Source organism: Helicoverpa zea, chromosome 28 (genome assembly GCF_022581195.2).
Source record: "Helicoverpa zea isolate HzStark_Cry1AcR chromosome 28, ilHelZeax1.1, whole genome shotgun sequence".
NCBI classification, from domain to species: Eukaryota; Metazoa; Arthropoda; class Insecta; order Lepidoptera; family Noctuidae; genus Helicoverpa; species Helicoverpa zea.
Window position 1 is genome coordinate 5,641,711 of NC_061479.1, and position 14,364 is coordinate 5,656,074.

Below are 14,364 nucleotides of genomic sequence, written 5' to 3' on the forward strand. Positions count from 1 at the left end.
ACCATACAAACTGAGGCCTAAATATAGGCCACAGTTTATAATTTAATATTGTTTTGATGTATAAACATCAACAGCATCTGGAGCAGTTCTGGACAGGAGTGGGATAAGAGGGAACGGAAATTAGTAGGGAGAGGAATTTTAAGTTTTTGGAGACGACCATATAAATCAAAGGATGAGTTGTTAGGACAGTCAAAAAATATATGGTCCAGGGTACCCTCATCCAGTCCACACTCGCAGAGGGATGAATCCTGCACCCGAATTTTGCGCAGAAAGACCGGTGTACAACAGTGACCTAACCGTATTCTGCACAGGACTGAAATTACCCTTTTAGGGTATTTTTTAAATTTTGAAAACCACGGTTTTGGTTTTACAACCGGTTGAATGGCGAAATAAGAGCTACCCTTCTTTTTGCTGGAGATGTTCCAGCATTCCTGCCACGAGGTCTCAAGACTCAATTTAGGGAGGTTTAGCAGGTCATGCCCTTGAAGGGAGAAGTGTACAAGGTCAGCAGACTCAGATGAACACGCATCTTTGGCCAATGCATCGGCACATTCATTGCCCGCTATACCGCAATGGCTAGGAATCCAGACTAAGTGAACTTCTTTCTCTTGCCTAGTGCAGGAGAAAAGGGACTTTTTAATATCCAGGACAATAGGAAAATGGAGTTTAGTTCTAAAGGGATTCTGGGATAGGGCTTGGAGACAGCTAAGGGAGTCAGTAAAGATAACTCCATAGCTAATCTCATGGGACTCTATAAAACGACAAGCTTCCAATAGTGCCACACACTCGCCTGTAAATACAGAAGACTCCTTCGGACATTTGAATTTCAAAATTATTTTAGAGTTCTGATAGTAAACCGCGGCTCCAGTACAGCCACCATTTGATTTGGAAGCATCCGTGAAGAACTTTTGAAACCCAATCCATCGTTCACCCAAAACCGCATTAAAGGCCGAATTTGCCGATGGGGAGTTTTTGGATATGCCAATGTTATAGAATATTTTAGGGGTGAAGCAAAGTACTTCATAGGGGTAATTAAATAGAGGAAGTCTGGGATATGGAGCAATGGGGGATTCTAAATTTTGAAAAAACCGGTATGCTTTTAGGAATAGGGGGATTTCTTTGTGTTCCCAATGTTTGGAGCTGTGACAAAGAGTGTCAAGCTCTCTGAGTTTTGGGATGAGGGGGTGGGACGACTTGGGAATAACCCTGGATAGGAAACGGGAAGCAAGGTACTGACGTCTCAGGGCTAGAGGAGGTTCCGCGCATTCGACCTGCAAGGCGTTAATAGGCGACGACTTCATGCAACCTGAGATGATTCGAAGGCATTGAGATTGAATCCTATCTAAACCGGCCAAGGCACCTTTGTTGCTTGGAATCACCAAGTGTGACCCATAGTCCAGGATACTGCGGACTAAGGCATTGTAGACCAGTTTCATAGTGAAGGGATGGGCCCCCCACCAGACACCAGCGAGAGCTTTTAAGATGGAGATTGCTCTTTCGCATCTTTGGATCAAATAGTTAAAGTGGTGAATCCCGGATAATTTTGAATCTAAGAAAACGCCTAAAAATTTTGTTTTATTATTTATGGGAATATCTTGTCCTTGAATGTTAACTGAGACCTGAGGGATCAGTAGTTTTCGGGAAAAAATCACTACCGAACTTTTTGGGGCGGATAACGTGAGACCATGGTTCAAAAGCCATGTGTGCAGAGAGTCCAGGGAGAGACAGAGAGATGAGGCAGCGTCCGCAATAGATGAATTTACTACATACAACACTAGGTCGTCCGCGTATTGTAGAAGGTGGCAGTCACAATTAAGGCAGGAGCCAATGTCTGCTGTATACAGGTTGTATAGTAGTGGGCTCAGAACTGAGCCTTGGGGAAGGCCCTTCCACGTCTGTCTCACCTCAAATACCTCCCCCTGCACTCTGAGCATCAAAGAGCGAGACATGAGGAGTGCGCATATACATTGTACCATCTTACCCGGAATCCTCAGCTGTTGCAATTTTTGCCTGAGAACTGGAAGAAGGACGCTGTCGTATGCGGAAGAGATGTCAAGGAAAGTGGCTACAGCAGATTCATTTTTGGAAAAGGCTGTACGGATATCAGTAACCAAAATTGCCACACTGTCCATGGTGCTAAGCCCCTTTCTAAAGCCAAACTGATGGCTCGGCAGTAAATCCCTAGACTCCACCAACCACTCAAGTCTATTTTTAATTAAATGTTCCAATATCTTGGCCAACACTGAGGACAAAGCAATTGGTCTAAGGCCATTCGGATCATCAGCAGTCTTGCCGGGCTTCAAAAGGGGAATTACTATCTGAGCTTTCCACTGTTCGGGAACCCAACCAAATTGATAACAATAATTTAATATTCCTAAAAAATACTTTTTTGCTTCAAAACCAAAATGAACTGCAAATGAGTACGGTATGCCGTCTATGCCTGGGGCGGAATCCCTAACATGACGTAACACCGCATCAAGTTCCTCCAACGAAAATGGTTCATTCATAGGATCGTCCAAAATATTTACAGACGGGAGCAGAAGTTCTGAGGAAGAAGGAACATAGGCTGGAGCAATTTTGTCGAAAAAGGATTCAGCAGTTTGTCTCGAGATAGGCGAAGAGATAGATGGGGAGCAGCCTCGCCTGAAACGATTAATGCTCTTCCAAACTGCTGAAATAGGAGTGGAAGGGGATAGAGAAGTGCAAAACTTAACCCAACCGCGACGTTTCTTCTTGCGAAGAAGCCGTCGAGATTGAGCTAACACTCGTCTGTACCGTATAAGATTGACGCTATTCATCGCATCATTGTACTGTTTTTCGGCCTCTTTTCTTTCTTTAATAACCGATGTGCATTCTTGATCCCACCACGGGGGTGACGGGATTTTATTTCTGGCACAGTTGCGCAACGGAAAGGTAGAGTCTGCGCTTGAGGTAATGGCCGAGATAAAGCCATCGTAGCAGCCCTTAGCATGGCAGTGACCAGAAGAATCTTGGAAACTTGAATTTAAATTTGGAAGCGTACTAATTTTCCCCTCCAGTAAAGATGCAAACTTCGACCAATCAGGTTTGGACAAGTTGTACTTCAATAGTGGAGGAGAAGTTTTCTCTAAATAAGTTTTATTAATTAAAGTTACAACAATGGGGAAATGGTCGCTACCATGCGTCAGAGTAGTACATTCCCAATGAATTGATGCCGCCAACTCAACTGAACAGAATGTGAGGTCTACACAACTCTTTTGCTGTCCTGGAAGGGATCTACGAGTAGGGCTACCATCATTTAAGATGCAAAGGTCTAAATCATCCAAGATTTCTACTAAACCTTCCCCAAACGAATCACAACGATTGGAGCCCCATCTAAAGTGGTGACAGTTGAAGTCACCCATGACGAGCACAGGTCCTACTATGCTATTCAAAATGTCCCTAATGGTGGTTAAAAACCTACGCTGAGGATGGGAAATATACACCGATAAAACAGTGATACCCTCAATTCTACACGCAACTATATTCATATCACCATCCAGAACCGGAAGGGACAAGGTGGAGAGGGGGACACGATTATTAACAAGGAGAGCCGACCCTCCATAGCCATCAGATCTGTCACATCTGAGAATATTAAATAGTGGTATATTAAAACTGAGACTCGGGGTGAGCCAAGTCTCAGCTACAGAGCAAGCCAGAGGCTTGAATTTGTTGAGGAGGAATATGAGGTCGTGCTTTTTATGCCACACGCTCCTCACATTCCATTGAAGGAATACTTGGCGAGGCGCCATTTCTAATATTTGATAAAAGGTTAGTTAATTGGTAGGCAACGTTGGACGGTAATTGGGTATTATTGGTGGATAGGATTGTAGATAGAAGTTTAATAAGTATATCTATTATTGAGGAAACATTACTATCAATGAATGGGTTATTCAGAGCGCAGCCATCAGGCTGTGAAGGTGCAGGGGAGTTAATAATCTGCTGATGGGCAGCTTTATCATAAGAGGGAGATAGAGGGGCATGGGTCCTTGGCTTAAGGAAAACAGTTTTGCGGTATGACTGAGTGGGGGCGGGAACTGCTTTTGCAGCATTCGCATAATTGCGAGAAGCAAGTGGGACAGATTTGCTAGCTTCAGCATATGAAAGGGACTTCTCAGCCATAACCGTCTTAATGGCCTTCTGTCTACCCAACTCCGGGCATGACTTGCTATTTGCAAAATGATTCCCTGAGCAGAGCACACAGAATGCCTCCGCCTCAGAAGTGCTGCAACCATCACCAGGGTGATCATGGCCGCACTTACTGCAGCGAGGCTTGGACCGACACACTAGTTCCACATGACCAAACCTGCAGCACTTACGGCACTGGATGGTGGGATAAACATATTGCTGAACTGGAAGGGAAGTGTAACAGCAAAAAACTCTTTGAGGCAATACTTGGCCATCAAAGGTAAGTACACATGTCTCTGTTGCCTTGAATTCAGTTACTCCATCTATAACTACTTTCCTGCTTATGCGACGAACTTTCAGGATTTCACCACAACCTGAAGGGACCTGTAAGTATTTTTGGGCTTCCTCTTCATTTAAATCTGTGGGAACACCAGTCACAACTCCCATCCTAGTTATATTAAAAGTGGGGATTGAGGCAACATAGCAGTTCTTATGTAAAATGCTGTTGATAATAAATGAGTTTGCATCCTGAGGGGATTTAAACTCTACAGACACACGGTTCCTACCAACTTTTTTAACACCATCACGGACAACGTTAGTAATATTATGTTTTTGTAGGAATATTCCGAAAGTAACAGGGTGTAGAGAGGTACCGGCGTTAGGCTGGGGCTCCAATCGAGAGACATGAACGATAAAAGGTGCCTTATCAGTAGCTGAGTACCTGCTGCGGCCAACTAGGTTCCTTTGTTGTTTGGATGGCGGGGTTGACACGCTAATGTTAGCATCATCTCCGGAGCGTTTCCTGGTATACGAGGTTGATGGGGTCTGGGAGTCCGCGATGCTGCAAGCAACATCAGCGAGTTGGGATAGCGGATAGTTGGGGGAAAGAGGAGCATATGCAGGGATGTCGGGAGGAACGGGATCGGGAGGTTTATTTTGATCCATTATGCTTATAAACAACTAGTAAGTTACCGAAATAACAGTACACCACTGGAGACAAACACAAGGACAACACACAAACACAAAACTAAGTCACAAAAGTTCACCAAAACACTTAAAACGGCTGAAAATTCTAGGCACACGTGCTAACCAAAGACACTCTGTGGCGAGAATCCGTCTCGATCATTCATATATCATCTGTCTGTGATCCTCATTACTGTCATCGAACGGTTTCATTCATTCACTCCATATTTATTATCCGACATTGGGGCGATGGTCGTGTGTTTATTTAAATAAGATTTAAAAATAACTTAAAACAACGTTAACAGTGAATTATTTGATAAAAACCCTTCATCATGGCGCTGGGAGCCTTTGCTGAAGAATATTTTCGCTCTATGAACCCCTTGGCTTCGAAAATCCACGAAGATATAGAGGATGCAAAAAATTCTTACGAAAATATATGGGAATCGCTCACGGAAAAAGAAAAGGTATAAAAACTACTTCCTTTAGACTTAAATAACTCGTGAATAGTGATTAATGTTGAGTAATATGTGAAGAAAATTAATAAATGCACGCTTGAATTCGTGCACGATACGTAGTAGGCAGTTTACAGTTAAGTAGTCAGTTATTAAAATGTGAATCATACTAAGGAGTATTTATGTGATAGCCGACCGTTAATTGCCCACTTAAGCTTCATTAACTTATCCTTTAGTAATTCTATAATTAATTAGTTTCTAAAACGGTTTCTTAGTAACTTATCTATGTTTAAAAAAAAAAACAAAGAAAATCAATTATTTACCCAATTTATAGCTTTTATTTACATAGATATTTACAATAAATATCGAAAACTATCCTAGTAAAACAAACAACTAAAAAGCGTCAAAAAATTCGTCCCCATCGCTGTCAATGTGGAGCGTGCCCAAGAGGCTGGCAGCATTACCTCGTTGGATCGCCATGCTGATTCTTTGTCCGAGGTAATAGCCAGCCTTCTGGTCACGCGAAGCGTCAACCAGCCGCCAAATTCAATCAGTTGAAACTTCATTTACCTATAGAACTGCTACACGAATAGTATAATTTATATCCAGGAAATCACGCGAAAATATTTTACTTTAAATTAGTCCAATTAATTTTATAATAGAAAAAAAATGCTTAAGTTCAATGAAAGTTAAATAATAGTTTGTTTATTATAAATTTTACAAATATGTATTTTTAATTTGTTTTTGGTAGGTATTGTTAAAGGCATGATCAATTTCTTTTCAATAGACAACACATCATATTGTCTTTTATTAATGCAGCATTTTGGGGGTTTACAAATCCAAAACATGATTCTTTTAGTAAAACAATGTCTATAATTGTCTTCTAAATTCTCTAGCAATATTTTGTTTGATTATTTTTTACAAATAATCTTCATGCTTCTTACACCAACATCCTAGAGGAACATCTTTCCATACCTGGATAAAATATAACTTTTCCCGGCAATGAAAAAAAAAATCAAATTGGTAGTTTGAAAGCTTTTAAAGTAAACAAACTAAAACTGACTCTTCTTTACTATATTAGTGTAGATGTTCACATGGACTCAGTTACATGACAATAAGCTCAGATTTACAAAATACTCCTCTTCAATTATATGTTACCTATTTAGTATGAATGTTTATAAATAACTAGCTTCTGCTAGTGGAATAGCACCTGTCCTGTGGGAAACACTTCATGCTTTCACACTGAAAATTTTACTAACTAAAGATAACATTACACCCAGATCTGTAATCTGATCCTTATTTAACTTTCAAGTCACTCAACTTAAATCTGACTAGTAGTACCTGTGATTGGCAGTAGTTCTTGGGATTACTTTGTTTAAATAACCAAACTGAAGTTAACAATATTAAGTGTAGATATAAATGTAGGACAACAAGGAAATACATGTAACTTAATACTAAATAATGAACATATAAACACAATAGCTATTATCATGTTATCTCATTGATTTATTATTTAACTTGGCAACAAAACTATCAGGAAATATAAACAAAATCATATGCTTTGTTTGTCAGCATTGGTGAATCAACCTATTCTGTATACATTTATATTAATTGGTTACCTCTTGAAACTGTCACCTTATATTACTACTAGCTCTTTACCCGTGGTTTCACTCGTCCTGTGGGAACTACTGTCCATACTGGGATAAAATTGAGCTTATGTTACTCGGGAAGAGCATAGCTTTCCAACAATGAACGTTTTTTTCAAAACAATCAAATGTTTTTATTATATTCATTAATATAGATTATATGTTGTTACGTTTATTTATTTGAGCACACTAACCCCAAGCAGAGTCTGATTTGGAAAAAAAATTCAGTGTTACATTGCCTATTTATAGAGGAAAGGTATAGGCTAATTTTTTTAGGTGCATGAATTATTTCCCACAGTACAGGTTTAATCCGGTGGTGTTTGTCACAAATACTAACAAATGTTTTGTCCCCCTTTTTCAGCTCTACAATCGCTGTAGTCACTAGAGAATAATAAGTATTATTTTATTTTTAATTAAAAACCGATCAGTGTCATTTCCTACCTTGACGTTGGCAAAATCTTCGATACAAATGAAGGAGCCATAAACAAAAAGAAGAAGAAGAAGAAGTAATCCTACTACCAGAAGCCAGTTATTTATAAAAATTCATATGAAATAAGCATAGGAATTTTGTAAATCTTTGCTTATTAATCTTTTGTGGAGATCAAAGGGTTAGGCCTATGTTCAGCAGTGGACGTCCTATGGCGGAGATGATGATGATGATACTCGCAGATAATGTATCTTTCTAATTGTGATATAATTATTTAAATCGGCCCAGTAGTTTTTGAGTTTATCCATTACAAACGGTCATTTTTTTTCTCTTTATAATATTAGTAAAGATATTGAGAGATATAATCATCGGCAAGGATATTGTGCCCTGCGCAGAAGTGTTTTATTGGTTTATTGCCTTATGTATACAGTGCATAAAGCGCGCTCCTCACTTTTCCGCCGAGAGCTCATTATCCGTGCCGATAACTATACATATGTATTCCCATTGGTTGCATAGAGTTATGCATAGAGTATTTTACTGAGTTATGGTAGGACTTGCCATTAAAGTTCCTAAATATTCAGTAAAATACTGAATATTCAGTAAAATACTGAATATTTAGGAACTTTAATGGCAAGTCCTACCATAACTCAGTAAAATACTGAATATTTAATGACAAAGTACATATGTAAACCCTTGATATTACTTATTTAATAACAACTTCTTTCATTTATTTCCAGACTGAAATAATAAACGAATCTCTAATCAAACCAGACATAGCGTTAAAATACGCACTTCTAGACTCACTAGATTTTGACATTAACGATCCACCAGTCCGCAAGGATGATCTAATGTCATTCTTTGGACGAGACCATGGCCAAAAAGTTATACAAGACGAAAATACTTCTTACAGAGACGAACATAGCAGTCCTTTTTTGTATCAGACCAAAAGCCAGTTGAATCTATGTATTTTAAGTGACTGCAGAACGCCTAAGGAGGTTAAACCGACTTCGCCTCCTCCGGTTATGTCAGAATTGGCTTTATCGCATTCAAAAGTAGTTTCTGAACTGAAAAATGCGTTAAAGTCCCATGATGTTTTAAGAAGTTCTTACAAAGAAGGCCCGAATCGAGAAGTGACGTCACCAGGTTTTATAAGCAAGTTTATAGGCAATTTTAAGAGTAAAGACGAAGAGAGAGAGTGTTTGGTCTCGTTGGGTCCTCAAACGCAGATTGTGGCTTCGTCGGAGAACTTTTTTAGGACTAACTTTAAAAGTCCTCAAGCTGAGAATAAGTATGAAAAGGATTATAGAAGCAGTGTTGTCAAGTCTAATAGTGGTGAGTACATATTTACTCTTATTTTTTTAACAAGCCTCTGCAGTTTTGTTTCCTGCTAAATATCTTGCATATAAAATATTTTACGTCGGGTTCGATGCTGGTCAATAGGGAAAAAATACAATTCTTCTCTTTAAGTTACCGTTTAAAAAGTCTAGTCTTCTTCTTCTTTCTGCCCTGTTCCTAATTTTATTTGGGGTCGGCGCAATATGTTTTCCTCTTCCATTCCGTGTAAAAAAATCTAGACTACAGTTTGGCAAGTTCGCTACACTCCTAGCACTATTCTCTGTTCCTAGCACGATAGCAGGACTTTACGAACGGGTTTAAAAAAACTAAACTAAACTTTATCGTATCACTCCTGTATACCTAGTTTCCGATATTTCGTGTTTTGAACTGTATTATTGCAGCACGCATCCGTACAAACCTCTTTATAAACATCTCCGTTACTAAAAGCAACATTAGCAACAATCCCACGTCTACCGTTTCCTTTATTAATATTAAATACTATGCGCAGAGAATTAATCGTAATGCTCTCCAAAGAGTTACACAATTTATAAATAACTTGAGCACGGTTAGCATACAAATCGCGTATATACGAGTGTTAAATATGTAATCTGCTTAAACCTTATTTACATCTTATAGATGTGGTTAGTTTCTCTGCATCGGGATAAAATTATCAGCCAGTCTTCACTAAGTAACTATCCGCCTAGCCTTTTCTTAATTATGTTGGGGTTCGATTCCAGTCTAATTGGATGATATTGAGTACCAGTGTGCCTTGAGACTATGCAAAATACCCCCGGCAAGACTGGTTGTCAGATTTTCTAGCTTTTGACTACTCGTAAAGACTGCCAAAGATTTTCTGTATGTGATGAGTAAGACAATCAGTCTTGCCAAGGGATATTGGGTTGCCCGGGTAACTGGGCTGATGAGGTCATATAGGCAGTCGCTCCTTGTAAAACACTGGTACTCAGCTGCATTCGGTTAGACTGGAAGCCGACCCCGACATAGTTGGGAAAAGGCTACACAGATAGATGGAGAGTCTATATACACTAAAAATTATTTTCAGTAGGGTCACAGTTCACTCGATCAATTCACCTAAGCGAATACAAACGCACAATGATTATAAACAATTAATTAATAATACGTGTCTTATCAAACATAATATGCCTCCTATGAATAGTTGCTGTTTTGTAAACATATCACTTTGTATGTATAATGTTTTTATCATACGTAGCGTTATGTCATGTATCGAGACTTTGTATGATAGGTTATAGAGTGTGGAATGTTATAAGGTTTAGAGTTTAGACTATACAGACCAAAATGAGTAGAAGAGATATCATGACGCAACGCAATAACGCAGCGACTGCCCTATCTGACCTCCTCAACCCAGCTACCCGGGCAACCCAATACCCCTTGGTTAGGCTGGTGTCAGACTTACTGGCTTCTGACTAAACGTAACGACTGCCAAGAATGTTCAATAACAGCCGGAACCTACAGTTTAACGTGCCATCCGCAATACAGTCATTTGGTGTCTAAGATATACTCAGAAAGTACATACAAACTTAGAAAAGTTACATTGGAACCTGCGCGCTCATACTTGAGAGATTGGTTCTTTACCCATTAGGCCACCACGACTTTTTTAATAGGATGCTATAGATATAAATTTCGAATGTTTTTTGGTCCTTCTAATCTCTAATTTTCTTGTCTTACAGATCTTTCAGAAGAGAATAGAGGTCTCCTATCTTCAAGTCAAGCATCATCAGGTACAGACTTCCAATCCACTGAAACCCTCACGGATTCAGTACCTAAGACTGGCTACGACTTTTTAGATAACTGGTAATGTTACTAACACTAATTTAATCATTTGAGTCGGTTTGATGTGTGGGTGTATTTCTGTGGCACGGAGAAGAAAATCACTAGCGGAGATGTCAAAGTCAAGTCATTTATATCATTCAAAATCAAAATTCGTTTATTCAAACTTAGCTGCAAAACAGCACTTTTCGAACGTCAGAAATTTACAGAAGACAGCCCTCAAAACGCCCACCCTTCACCCCTTCTTATGTGTTTTTGCTGGAAAGAAGTGGCGCAAAAAACTCCTCAGCATTTAGGCATTTACAAGCACTTATGAACGTCAAAAAATATAAATAAGTTTGATTCTAGTTGCCCATTCCAAAAGCAGCTTCGTGTAGAAAATAAAGAAAGAAAGTCCATGGTTACTCCTTTTAAAAATAGTATGTCATAACGCAATATTTCCTAAGAAAGTAGCGTGACAACATGCGGGTGTTCGGGGGACGAGGAACGTTACTAGCTCCGCCCTTATAAGCCTATTATTTCCAAAATAAAATCACCAATTAATCAAGACCAATTATTGACATATTAGTTTTGATTTGACAAGGAACCCGAACGCCTCGTTAGTTCTAGTTGGTAACTGATCACGCCTACTGTACGTTGCTTGAGCTACAAGAAGGCGCTTGACCTACCTTCCTTATGGCATCTCCGCTATATTTTCATCCTCCGTGTTCTGTAGACTTTTTAGGGTAAATATTTAGTTTTTAGTTATACATATTTTAGTTGTGTGTTTATGACTTTTGTAAATTGATGTAAGCCGGTATTACGATTTTTATGTGAATTGAGACTACGATGCAATATCTTAAGAGTTATAGTTATCGGCACGAATCTTGAGCTCTGACCTTCACCTGCGCAGAAGTAATTTATTGGGTCCCTTTTGTGGTATGAAGTGAGGCGCGGGGGCGGGCTGAAGCGGCGATTGGCCCGCAGCGCATCGCGTCATAGCCGTCACTCGGGATTGGTTATCTGCTCATAAATCACTTCTGCGCAGATGTAGGTCAGAGCTCAAGATTCGTGCCGATAACTATACTTATGTATGACAATTTTAAAATTACGGCACAAAATATTTTTTGGAACTTTGGATCACTGAACTGTAGCAGTGTGAGTCTTTATAATGTGGACATAGCATAATGAAAATCTATGCTTCACTTAACAATTGAATTACAAGAATATAAAAAAAGCCGTTTTCCGCATCCCGTGGGATCTACTGGCTACTGCCCGTATTGGGATAAAATATAGCCTATGTTACTCGGGAAGAGCTCTCCAATAGTGAAATAATTTGTCCAGTACTTTTTAAGTTTATCCACTACAAACAAAAATACATTTTATTCCTTTTTATAATATTAGTATCGATGTGCACAATATAAAACTCACACTATAAAGATCTCATTAATTTGTTGCAAAAGACCTAAAAAAACTGTTCTCGGCTTTTGGCCTACTCATTGAAATTCCATAATCTTGTGTCTTGAGATATGCTAAAGTATACCTAACATTAGTCATAGTATTATATTCTTTCTTAGTAACATGATTATATGACACAACTTACATAGTTTGTTTAAATATGATTCATGTGAAAGCAAATTCTTTGAAGCCTAGTCAAGTTTGCAAAAATGAGAACGAGATCTTTTGAGTTTTTTTTGGAGAAACCATTTTGAGAAAATAAGTTATCGGCACGGATAATGAGCTCTCGGCGGAAGTGGGGATCGCTTTGCGCACTGTACACTTATGGCAATAAACCAATAAATCACTTCTGCGCAGGTGAAGGTCAGGGCTCAATATCCTTGCCGATGATTATACATAGGTTTAAGGTTTGGTAATTAAATCGCACGAATTGTTATTTTGAATCTAAATTGTGTAACGTAAGAAAGTTTGTGAATAAATATGTAAGATTTGCGATTTTAATATTTTTCTATGAAGTCTGTTATGTAATATAGTGCAGTCATTGAAGCATTATTGCTACGATTTTTTTTACTGTGAACCGATTTGCATGAAATTTTGGAATTAGGTTTATCTTACCCTTAACTTCAAAAGTGAATATGATTTGAACTCCGCCACCCCCCCTGGGGGTGGTTGACACCCCTTCTTTGGGGTGAATATTTTTTTTGCAAAATAACCTCGGATATCGATAGAAGACCTAATTTTAAGCTAAAGTTGTCTTTAAAGTTTAAAAAAAAATCCAATACTTTTCAAGTTATTGGCAATTGAAAATTCGCAATTTTTTCACGTTTTTCATCGGTTTTTTGCAAATATCTCCAAAAATATAGGTTTTATCGAAAATTTATAAAGAACAAAATTGTAGCAGGTAAAACAACGAACAATTTGTTTTTTTATAAAAGGTCCTAAGTGCAATATTAAGCTAGATATTAAAGATCAAAGCCGTTTTTTATTTTGTCTGAAATTTAATCGTTGTGGTCAATGCCATGTAGCGGCGAGTAGATGCATTTTATGCATTCGAATACAAATGGGTTTTGTAGTGCTTGAAATAAGCTTTAAGATGAGTACTATTAAAAGTCTTTTGCACGTAAAAAATAAGTGAGCTGTATTGCAAATAAGGGGAGCATCTTATATTTTTTCTTTTAAATCAATGGGTTTCATAAGTGCCATTTCCACCAAAATTAAAATTAATCGTATTCCGCCTAGGATTAACTTTATTATGAAGAGTTTGATAGATAGTATCAGTTTGGCTGCTTCAGGACAGATATTTTTCAAAAAAGTCACGATTAACGAAAAGAACAAAATTTCAAATTAAAGAAAAACCCACTTGTTTTTCATAATATCTCAAAAATTACGACAGATACGTATAAAAGTGTACTGATAAAAAAATTAGGTATTTTTCTGACAAACATTTTGGTTTGTTTGTTTTTTCTGTCGAACAAAAATTGACGGAGATATGATTGTTTAAAGAGCGCGTGGCAGCGCAATCACAGCCTCTCTTAAGCACTTTAACCGTTCACCGTTTTAGAAAAAAGTTCTTTACTATATATTGCAATGATGGATGTTGTAGCTCTCTTAATTACTTTTACAGTGGTTTTTTATAAATTGTGATAGCATGAAAATTGAAGGAGTTACGGTCCAAAAACTTGTCATATTTTTTTCTACTTAGTAACTGAAAACTTCGGAGTGTCAATATTTGGAGCAATGTGAAAGTAGGCAGTATAATAAAGAGTCACAACTATTGTAATGTGTACATATGTCACCGGAAAATAATAAAACTGGTAAATTGATCAACTTACTAAAATAATAGATGGCATAAACTACGTCGATTAAATTTCAGACAAAATAAAAAACGGCTTTGATCTTTAATATCTAGCTTAATATTGCACTTAGGACCTTTTATAAAAAAACAAATTGTTCGTTGTTTTACCTGCTACAATTTTGTTCTTTATAAATTTTCGATAAAACCTATATTTTTGGAGATATTTGCAAAAAACCGATGAAAAACGTGAAAAATTGGGAATTTTCAATTGCCAATAACTTGAAAAGTATTGGATTTTTTTTAAAACTTTAAAGACAACTTTAGCTTAAAATTAGGTCTTCTTTCGATATCCGAGAT

The 14,364-nt window shown here is 38.0% G+C and overlaps 1 protein-coding gene across 1 annotated transcript; it reads left to right on the plus strand.

Moving 5' to 3' along the window:
* The first annotated feature begins 5,339 nt into the window (after positions 1 to 5,339).
* On the plus strand, positions 5,340 to 11,156 carry LOC124643869 (uncharacterized protein C1orf198 homolog). Its single transcript, XM_047182991.1, has 3 exons — positions 5,340 to 5,573; positions 8,372 to 8,966; positions 10,676 to 11,156. The coding sequence occupies exons 1-3, from the start codon at positions 5,442 to 5,444 to the stop codon at positions 10,801 to 10,803; spliced, it is 855 nt and encodes a 284-aa protein (XP_047038947.1). The 5' UTR covers positions 5,340 to 5,441; the 3' UTR covers positions 10,804 to 11,156.
* The last annotated feature ends 3,208 nt before the right edge of the window (positions 11,157 to 14,364 follow it).